This window comes from Heterodontus francisci, chromosome 31, assembly GCF_036365525.1.
Source record: "Heterodontus francisci isolate sHetFra1 chromosome 31, sHetFra1.hap1, whole genome shotgun sequence".
NCBI lineage: Eukaryota > Metazoa > Chordata > Chondrichthyes > Heterodontiformes > Heterodontidae > Heterodontus > Heterodontus francisci.
Genome location: NC_090401.1, coordinates 52,060,802 through 52,071,461, shown reverse-complemented (window position 1 = coordinate 52,071,461; position 10,660 = coordinate 52,060,802). Strand labels below are relative to the sequence as shown.

Sequence of the window (10,660 nt, the reverse complement as noted above, 5' to 3'; positions counted from 1 at the left end):
GAGAGCTTAAAATTCCCACCGATGTCACCTTTAAATGACATTCCTTGTTACAGAGCAAGATACTGTAATATCAGCTTAGTTTTGAGCTGCTGTTAAATCACTGGATGTATACTGAATTTGGATCATCATATAATATCTTGTCACAATTCTTTTAATTTAATTATTTGTTAGAAAAAATATGTTGCCTTTTAATATAAATACTAATATCAAAATCAAAATTTAAAAGCTTTACCTGGCCTTATTCCTCTTCAGCGACCTCTGTCTCTTGATGCACCACTACCTTGGTCACTGACATATCTGGATGCTGCTCTTTGGCTTCTTTGATGGCTTGTGCCAAAGCCTGTCAAAATGCAAGAATGTTAAAAGATTAATATATTTCTAAATATTCATGTATTTGCCAAATCATGCCATTACTCTTGTATGCTGCTGCAATGTGTTGATTGCTTATTGGTGTGGTTTTTGTTTTCTATTCAGAGTGTACAAATACAACCTTTTTTTTTATAAAAGAAAAAAGACCAATGCAAAATGTTCACCTATTAAAATGCTGTACCTTGAATTGAACAACATGGAGAGAAAAACATTAAAACAAAGCTCGAATAAAACAGGTAATTTCAGCCTGAAGCAGGTTTAAATAAAAGTAAGGGTGCATTGCACAGGTGCAGCACACTGTGCCACAACACACTGCACCACAGGGTTGAAGGACTGCAATTCTATACTTAGAAATCTTCTGACCGTGACCAATTCAGGGCTAAAGGAAAGATGGGGCGTGGTTGGATAACTCCCATGGTCATTTTTGCACACCTTCTGGCAGCAGGATGAGCACTGATATTGCTGGAGGCCACAAAGTTGGTCACTTTGTCTTGGCCAGGCCATGGCTTAGGTTGTGAGGAAATCCAAGAAAAAAAATTTAAAATTGGGGGAAATTCTCCAGAAGTAACTGATAAATAATGTCATTTAAGCCCAGTTTTTAAAATTATGAATAAGGGTATTTGTTGGTGTGAGGATTAATATCCTGACTAAGACCATATTTTATAAATGAAATCTAGAAACTCCCTGCACAGTAAAAAAAAAACATTTTCACCTGATCGTGGTCAACATCGGTATCTCCTGTGATTACAATTCGTTTCTCAATTCTGGTTTCTGAAATTCCTCCTTTAATAGTCTGAAAAATGTGAAAACGCAGCATAAATTCTACTGTATTTAGGTATTTGTTTTGGTATATACATTTCTATTTTTTCAGAAGATTAAATTGGGATGTTGAGCCATACTGGCCTTACTCTTGTAGACCTCCTGATGGCTGGCTGGGGAACAGCAGTGGTGAACTTAACTGCACATTTCCTTAATTTAAAAATTCCTTCCAATCTAAATTCATACTCCTTATAAATGTACTACATTAGATTAGATTAGATTAGAGATACAGCACTGAAACAGGCCCTTCGGCCCACCGAGTCTGTGCCGAACATCAACCACCCATTTATACTAATCCTACACTAATCCCATATTCCTACCAAACATCCCCACCTGTCCCTATATTTCCCTACCACCTACCTATACTAGTGACAATTTATAATGGCCAATTTACCTATCAACCTGCAAGTCTTTTGGCTTGTGGGAGGAAACCGGAGCACCCGGAGAAAACCCACGCAGACACAGGGAGAACTTGCAAACTCCACACAGGCAGTACCCGGAATCGAACCGGGGTCCCTGGAGCTGTGAGGCTGCGGTGCTAACCACTGCGCCGCCCATTAGAAAATGTATACTGGCCATTTTAGTCATGCAGTACCAACAAACATTCACTGGAAACCCTCGATTAAATTTTTCCTTACCTTTGTGATCTGAGTGGTTGTAGTGGTGGAGACGGTCTCAGATGTGATAGTCTGAGCACTCATCAAAACCCCAGGTTCACAATCACCATTACCATCATCCGTCTGCAACAAATTGCAACATACCAGTATTGAGAGGTTTGTACAGTAGTGTGGCGGTTATATATTCCCAGTGACATCCACATCCCAAGAAAGACATGCAGAAAAATGAAATAGTGTCTACGATACCCATGAAATAGCATCTTTTTAAAAAAAAACTTGCATTCATATGGAACTTTTAATGTAGTGTTATGACCAGGTGAGAAAGGTGTGTAGGGGTTCTCTCAACCTTCATCTGGTCTTACCGTAACAGATTTAATTTTAAAACACACCATGTTTTAGCTCCCCCTTAGTGAATCCTTGTTCACCGCTTTCCAATTATAAGCCAAAGAAACCAGCACAAACAGGCTTTCTTAGGTTTAAAGAAGAAAAGCTGAAATTTATTCAACTTAAACTCTAATTTGGTTAACGCCTATGGATACATGACAGGCCCACGCTAGCATGCATAAGCGATACACACATGCAAATAGAGATAGAAAAGAACAGAACAAAACTAAAGTGGAGAAGTTTGAGGCAATATCTGAAGAGTTTTTGTTACGGTTCTTTGAGCTCACTGTAGAGTCCTTGATTGTAGATAGATCTTGCTTTTTGTTAGGGGCCCAGTATTATTCTTAAACCTTGTTCGTTGTAGCAAACTTTTCTCTCTTGGGGTTCATGTGTCTTCAGTGCATTCAGAGGCTTGTGAGAAAGAGATGGGAGCAGACAGGAGGGAGATCTTCTCAGTCCAGGAGCAAACAGACACTCTCAGTTCAAACTGTTTGTACAATTCAGAAAAACCCAGATTGCCAAGCAGGTTAGTCATATGACTAACTGGTCTGACCACGCCTTGGATTGCATCACTTTAGCAGTCTCTGGAATGCTCCTCTTACACACAATACCAGGTGATCAAGGTCCACTGTGGTTTGAATGTGTCAGGGAATGGTCTTTTGTCCTTCCAAGCACCGTCTTTTAATATGCAAATGTCTTTTCCAGCCACGGCTGCTCTGTTTAACAAGTCCTTTCTTCACTCCAGTAACAGTTTAAAATCAATGCTCGTGACAAAATTAATGTCCATCATTCTTGGCAGGTGGGGCCTGGCATGACACCTCCACACCCAGCGGAATGAAGTGCGATTTGAGAAAAGGCGCATTTCATTAAAAGAGTCAAGAGAAAATATAACAGATACAGAAAAAAACCCATGCATTTCTCCCATTCATTCACAAGTCTGAAAACTTATTAAACTCGCCCCTTTTTTGGCATCCCAATAAACATGTGGTTCTTTTTTGGGGAAGTTTCTCTTCCATTTGCCCATTTCCATGGCTGCCTAGGGTCGTTGTTCCTGCTGAGGTAATTTTTTTTTTTCAAGGTAGACCGTAGTAGGTGGGTCTATCCTGAAATCTCTGTGCTTTGCTGAGTCATGCAAAGGCTTTTGACTTTGGGGGATGGGTGGTTCTCTTTGGTTCTGACTGTGGGGGAGGAGTCTTTGCTATCTCCTCTTTGTCCCATAGGACATTCCTGCATGCAGGTATTTGTGCAGACTCTACTGCACTCGCCTGTGGCACTTCGACTAGGTGAGGCATCACCCTCATGGTTTCTCTGCCCCCTAAAGGTCTTTCTTTGTCTCTGCAGGTTCCTGTAAATGCTGTTAGCAACTCTGGTTGGGTGCTTATAGTGTCTGAATTTACATAGGACGATGCGGGGTCTAACTTTTCACATTTTTCGGGGTTGGTTGACCGGACAGTATGGGTTTTCATCCAGGATTCCACCCGGACTTCCTTTAACCTGCCCTCTTGGTCACTTTTTCCCCTACTCTTTCTAAACTTTTGCCAACCTTGTGCCTGTTGTTCCCTTTTGTTCTCGGTGGGGGTCCCTTACAGTTCACCAGCCCTCTGCTGTAAGGTCCTCCTAACACTGGTACAAGACTTAGGGGTGCAGGTTTCACTGTAGGTTGGGGTTTCCCCTCAACCTGGCACATGTGGCAACTCCTGCAGTACTCCACCACATCTTTGTGGAGTTTTGGCCAGTCAAACTGCTGTCTTATGTGGGCTTTGGTCTTTCGTATACTGGCATGTATAGCCACTGTAGTCTCGTGGGCCCTTAATATTTCTCCCCGGTACCTCTGCGGCACCACTAACTGGTGAACTACTGTCCACTCCTTGCTCTCAGGTCTGTGAGGAGAACTCCATTTCCTCATCTGTACCTCGTTCTTTAAATAGTAGCAATCAGGGACTCCCTCTGTTTCACTTTCAGACTGGGCAGCCTGTGCTAACTCTTGCAATACTGGGTGGGCTCGTTGAGCCTCACCTAGGGAAAATCCATTTAATTCATTCCCTGGGTCTCCTAACTTTCCAAAGAAAGTCTCAGACAGACAGACAAACTTGGTCATCTGCCTGCAGTACCAATTCAGTCTCCTCTGGGGGAAGCTGGTTTGATCATGGCCTGATCCACTACTCATTCAGGGAAACTGCAGTTTCCCAGTCTCCTGCCACTGCCCTGTCTCTCTGACCTCTTGCAGTCTTTCTTTCACTACTGGGGGCTACCACCTTCACCCCCGCCACATCATTACCTAGGAGCAGGTCAACCCCATCCACAGGCAAACTAGGGACAATCCCTATGGTCACCGGTCCCGAAACCAGGTCGCACACCGGGTGCACCCGGTCTATTCCAACAGGCACTCCAATACTCCAACACTGCCCTCCAATACCATTCTGGTGTTCAGTGCACTCTCTAGGGGAAAAGGTCAGGCCTTTTCCCAGTAAAAGGGATCTAGAGGTCTGAGAATTATTATGGACTTGCTTGCCCCACTTGAGGGGTATGGGGTTACTTTCATTTCAAACACAAAACCCGATAACCTTCAGGAATCCCATTAGCTTTTCCTGCACTTGCAGCCGTAAGCTTCCTGGGTTTCACTCTAACTGCAGTCAAAGCCACAGCTTGTTCTGCTGTGCTTTCCATCAGTTTCACTTTGTCACTGAGCAGGTACGCCCTGATTAACCCTACAGGTTTTCCCTTTAGTTTCCAGCAGTGAGCTTTTAAATTCCCTGCTTTATTACAATGGAAGCATACAGGTCTCCGGATCTCGCTCTTACTGGTCACAGCACCTTCTTCTTTCGCTCAAGGAGGGCCCCCTGTGTCTCCTGCATTTCTTTCTTTCCCAGGACTGCTTGGGCTCCTATCACTTTCCCACCCTTTGTCCTTTTCGGATTTGTGGGGGTAACTAGGAAAGGTTCTCCCCTGGGAGTCGGATTTATAAATTAAAGCAAACTCATCAGCTAGAATAGCCGTTTGCCGGGCTCTCTGAACCCACTGCTCCTCTACATGAGTCTTTATGGAGAGTGGGAGAGAGTGTTCCTCTAACAGAATTACTTCTCTGAAATTCTCATAACTGAGCTGTACTTTAAGAGCCTTCAGTCACTGGTCAAAAGCCAGCTGCTTACTTCTTTCAAATCCAGATAAGTTTGATTAGCTTGCTTCTTGAGGGTTCTAAACTTTTGGCAATAGGCTTCGGGTACTAATTCATATGCCCCGAGGATAGCAATTTTTGTCAGTTCATAATTTGATGAACTCTCATCTGGAAAAAGGGAATAAACCTCATGGACTTTTCCAGTTAGCTTGCTTTGTAGGAAAAGAGGCCAGGTCGCAGTTGGCCATTTTAGCTGCCTTGCCAGTTTCTCAAAGGACACAAAAAATGCTTCTACATCCTCCTCATTCAATTTTGGAATTAGTTGAGCTAGTTTAGCCCTGAATTACACTCCTCCATATTGGCTATGCTTTCACTGGGTTTACTCTGTCACCCCCTAGTTAAAACACAAGCCGCCTTAACTCCCTTTCTTCGCATTCCTTCCGGAATATTCTTTCTTCTGCCTTTCACTTTCTTCACGTTCCTTCTGGAAGGCTCTTTCTTTCTCCCTCTCCTAATTCAAGATTTGTCTGTTCCAATTGTATCTTCGCTAACAATACCCTGTCTGAGTCTGCTTCTGCTTCTTCAGATTCAAGGGAAAAATGCTTGGACACCAGTCTTAGGAGTTCAGACTTCCTAACTTTGCCACGTACAGTGATCCCACACTGCTCAGCCATTTTTCTCAGCTCCTCCATAGACAGTGCTTTTAACTTATCCCAAGTTAATTCACCCTGGCTTGGTGAACAACTAGCTTCAGTTGCAGACATGTTAGTATTCAACACACATAACCACAAGAAAACCCGTACAGAAATCTTGCTCTTTTTTGATTGGGAACAATTTAGCTTCCCACTTCCAATTTCTCCTATATCTGTGGGTCAATCCCGGACGAACCCTCAAATCTCTTACGACCAGGTGAGATAGGTGTCCAGGGGTCCCTCTCAGCCTTCACCTGGTCTTACCATAACAGGGTTTAATTTTAAACACACTGTGTTTTAGCTCCCCCTTGGTGAATCCTTGTTCACCGATTTCCAATTATAAGGCAAAGAAACCAGCACAAACAGGCTTTCTTAGGTTTAAAGAAGAAAAGTTTACATTTATTAAACAAACTCCAATCCGGTTAACGTCTACGGATACACGTCGCGCCCACGCTAGCATGCATACGTGATACACACACGTCGCGCCCACGCTAGCATGCATACCTGATACACATAGAGACAGAAAAGAGAAGTAAAATCAAATGGAGGAGTCTGAGGCAATATCTGAAAAGTTTGTGTTCCGGTTCTTTGAGCTCACTGTAGAGACCTTGATTGTCAGTAGATCTTGCTTTTCGTTGGGGCCCAGTATTCTTCTTAAATCTTGTTCACTGTAGCAGACGTTTCTCTCTTGGGGTTCATGTGGCTTCAGAGGCTTGAGAGAAAGAGATGGGAGCAGACAGGAGTGATCTTCAGTCCAGGAGCAAACAGACATTCTCCCAGTTCAAACTATCTGTACAATTCAGAAAAACCCAGGTTGCCAAGCAGGTTAGTCATGTGACTAACTGGTCTGACCACACCTTGGATTGCATCACCTTAGCAGTCTCTGGAATGCTCCTCTTACACACAATACCTGGTGATCAAGGTCCATTGTGGTTTGAATATGTCAGGGAATGGTCTTTTGTCCTTCCAAGCACCATCTATTAACATGCAGATGTCTTTTCCAGACATGGCTGATTTGTTTAACAAGTCCTTTCTTCACTCCAGTAACAGTTTAAAATCAATGTTCATGACAAAATTAACGTGCCTCATTCTTGGCAGGTGGGGGCTTAGCATGACAGTAGTAAAATATTCAAAGGTGCTGCACAGTAGTGTAATCAGACAAAAATTTAACACCGAGCCAAAGAAGGAAATCTTAAAGAGAGAGCAATGGAGAGGCAGAGGTGTTTAGGGAGGGAATTCCAGAGCTTTGGGCCTACATGGCTGAAGACAAGGTTGCCAATCTGATGGCAAAGGGTGCGGGTAATAAACAATAGGCCAGAATTGGAGGAACACAGAGTTCTTGGAGGATTGTAGTGCTGGAGAAAGTTGCAGAGGTAGGGAGATCCATGATCATGAAGGGTTTTGAACACGGGGATAAGAATTTAAAAATTAAGACATTGGTGGACCTGGAGGTCAGTGAGCACAGGGATGATGGACGAATGGGATTTGGTGTGGGTTGAGATATGGCAGCGGAGGCTTGGAAGAGCTCAAGGTAATGGATTGTAGAATATGGGAGGTCAGATAACAGAGCATTAAAATAGTTAATTCGGTAGAACATTATTATTATAGAGCCAACAGACAGACTAATATGCTCTAAAAACCATCATGAGAGAAAGGATAATGAATAGGTAACATAACTAACATTAAAACGCTGTCAAAGCTTCAATTAATATGTTAAAGTAAATCCATTCATTTTTCAAAATAAAATTGCTGGGCAGTAGAATTCAAGGTTGTTATGCAAACCCCCATCCACCTTCAAAATAAAAAAGATGCCAAACAAAGATAAATTGAATCCTCAAGCTACAATTGAGACAAGTTGACCTCAGTAATTTCGAACCTGTGCTGCTTCATAGGTGATGGTCTTTGTTTCAGTGTGAACAACAGGAACCTCATTTGTTGCAATTTCATTTTCAGAATGGGGCATGTCAGAGATGGTCACAGTTTGAGTCTTTACAAGTGGCGGCTATTCAAAAGGAAATAACAGTAATCATATTTACTGGAAGTTTTTTTAACCAAGCTTTTATACATGGCAACAGCATTGAATGTTAGTTACATTTGACAATGGCAAAACAAATACCATGTGGTTACAATATATTATTGTAGACCACAACAGCACAGTAGCAAAATCTCTTCAGTACCTTTTTACGACCTATCCCAAATTACCTTAGGAATATTGAATCGCACAGAGGTAATGTCAAGCAGCAGAAAATCAGTGCTGCAACCGGATCTGAATTGCCCTAGTGTAGCAACCTGTACCTTTTTATTTTGCCATTGAGGTCAATTCAGGCTTCATACTGGTACTCACTGAATACAAAACTGGAATATTTATGACTAAGGAGCATTTCTGACACTGATCACTTATTTTGTCATGAATATCATTGGTTATCTGTGCTTACCTTTCCATATGGTTTTTTTTTAAAAAAAAAGATCCTGCAGAGATGATGAATGCCCATTTTTAGTAGCATCCTTTATAAATAACAGATTTAACAGGCCTGATTTGAAAAGATTCTAAAAAGATTACCCAATATTATTGCTGGCTCCAGGAATTTAACAACTTTGACGGGAAGCTTAGAAACAGTGTTAATTAGTGAAAAAAGTACCATTGAGACTTTTCCCGCTTTTAACACATGACCTTACAGCAATTAATAAATGAGGCGCAAGTCTTTTTCTTCCTCTGGATTCTAACAGTTTAGTAAATGTGGAAATCAGTGATGTCCAGTTACCCAGCACCAAAAAGACCTTTTCCTACATTTAATATTTTTCAATATGTGATCGTGGCAAATGAAAAATGTAAAAACTGTGGGTGGGGGGCAGCGAAGGGAAATCAATGGAAATTTGGAATTCAGTTTGTAGCAGTGGTTGTTTCTTGCCCTATAGAATGATATAGACCATAAGAGAGAATTGTCAAGTTGGATTTTATAGACCCATCTGTTATTCCCAGCTGCAGGAAGCAGCTAATCATTGAAAATGACTATCAAATTGTCTTGTTTGAAGATGCAGCATTCTTCAACTGCAATGCTAGGGATGAACTAGGAATACTGACAACTGCAGACATTGTAAAAGATTTAGATCATGAGTAAATTTCACATACAAACCCATTAAATTTAAAAGCAGGAGTTGTTGCTGATGGCACTTATAAAAATGTGCAAAGCCAGTGAGGAAATAAAACCGGAGATAAATCTAACTCCCAAATTTGTTTTTCTTCAATTTACTATATGGAACTGCTAGGAAATAGAGAAACCACTATATTGTATAACATGCGGGAACAATCTGCCAATTTTTCAGCGACTCTGCTCAAAGCCAATAATGGTAGTATAGTTTAACAGAAGGAATTGAAGAAAACACTTATAATTCATGACCCATAAACAAGTTGTGTCAGAAAATGCTGCCCACTGACAGTCAAAAGGTGAGGATCATTCTTTGATGTCTATTTTTCTTATACATAGATGCAATAAAGTTTTAAGCATTTTTACCACCACCTTTTATGCCCATTGTTAATTGATCACCATGCAAAAGGCAACATTAGTACAAAAGGAGCAGGTCAGAGTTGAAACACAAAATAGATTAGGCAAAGGCAATATTTATCATGGTTTCTAAATTTGATTGCAAGTCATTTGAAAAGCACTTCACCAAAATTTCCCAGTGTTTAGTAACCATTGACACTGAAGCAAGCAAACAAACAACCTTTGCTTTTTTATATAACAGATGCAGTATATAAATCGTATTACATATCTAAAAGTCAGTTTTTCTTGGGAGTTAATGTTAAACCAACATGCTCCAGTGTCGTGGCTTTTATGGTGGAAAATAGATCAATATGACGGGAATTAAAAGGACCTTGCAGTCTCCTAGATTCAACGTTACCTGAAAGCAGCGGATTAGCTGAGGAGGTTCATGGTAATGAGACACATCGCCATTTATCTTTAAATGTTGTTCTCTCTGCTCCCCTTCCTTCAGATGGTAGTTAAGTTGAGGAGCAGCAGAGCTCGAGGGGGCCTTTGCTGTAATCTCCTCTGAAGCCTCAGCCTGCATATCCAGGCCTATTTCTGACCTGTTTTGCCACTTCAGCTCCTTGTTCTGAAGGAGGTACAATTCTTCCTCCTCCTCGTTGCTACTCCCAGAGAAAGGGATAGAATCCCATCCCTGTGGAGGCTCCGTTGGGTCGACCACTTGACTTATTCTGAAGCCATTTTCCAGCTTCAGTCCCTCTATTTCTGCCTTGTGATCAACTTTTACACACTCTGACTGCTCTTCCAGTTCTGATTTCAGACTGTCATCCACATTCTACAAGAAAATGGGTAGACGTAAGGCCTAAACAAAAATAATGTCAAACACAACTGTAGTTGAGTCAAGGTATCAAGACAGAAACTTCTTGCCATTTTTCGTGTTTTGTGCTATATTGAGAAGACTTATTGCGCTGAATAAAGGATTGATTTTAATTTGAACTCCAGCTATGATAGTGACTGAACCCTCAGGGCGGCACAGTGGTGCACTGGTTAGCACCGCAGCCTCACAGCTCCAGCGACCCGGGTTTGGTTCTGGGTACTGCCTGTGCGGAGTTTGCAAGTTCTCCCTGTGATCGCATGGGTTTCAGCCGGGTGGTCCGGTTTCCTCCCACAGCCAAAGAC

At 41.8% G+C, this 10,660-nt stretch overlaps 1 protein-coding gene across 7 annotated transcripts in view; it reads right to left on the bottom strand.

Annotated features, from left to right (window-relative positions):
* Positions 1 to 232: 232 nt before the first annotated feature.
* epb41a (erythrocyte membrane protein band 4.1a) overlaps positions 233 to 10,660 on the bottom strand; it is a 185,431-nt gene continuing 175,003 nt past the window's right edge. For 6 of the 7 annotated variants that reach the window (XM_068011576.1, XM_068011575.1, XM_068011580.1 and 3 more), the window contains 5 exons: positions 9,897 to 10,316; positions 7,873 to 7,998; positions 1,827 to 1,928; positions 1,082 to 1,162; positions 233 to 340 (listed from right to left, as the gene is read on the bottom strand). In XM_068011576.1, coding sequence (XP_067867677.1) covers positions 239 to 340; positions 1,082 to 1,162; positions 1,827 to 1,928; positions 7,873 to 7,998; positions 9,897 to 10,316 — 831 coding nt within the window. In that variant the 3' untranslated portion in view covers positions 233 to 238. The remainder of the gene's footprint in view (positions 341 to 1,081; positions 1,163 to 1,826; positions 1,929 to 7,872; positions 7,999 to 9,896; positions 10,317 to 10,660) is intronic. The other variant, XM_068011582.1, reaches the window with a different exon arrangement.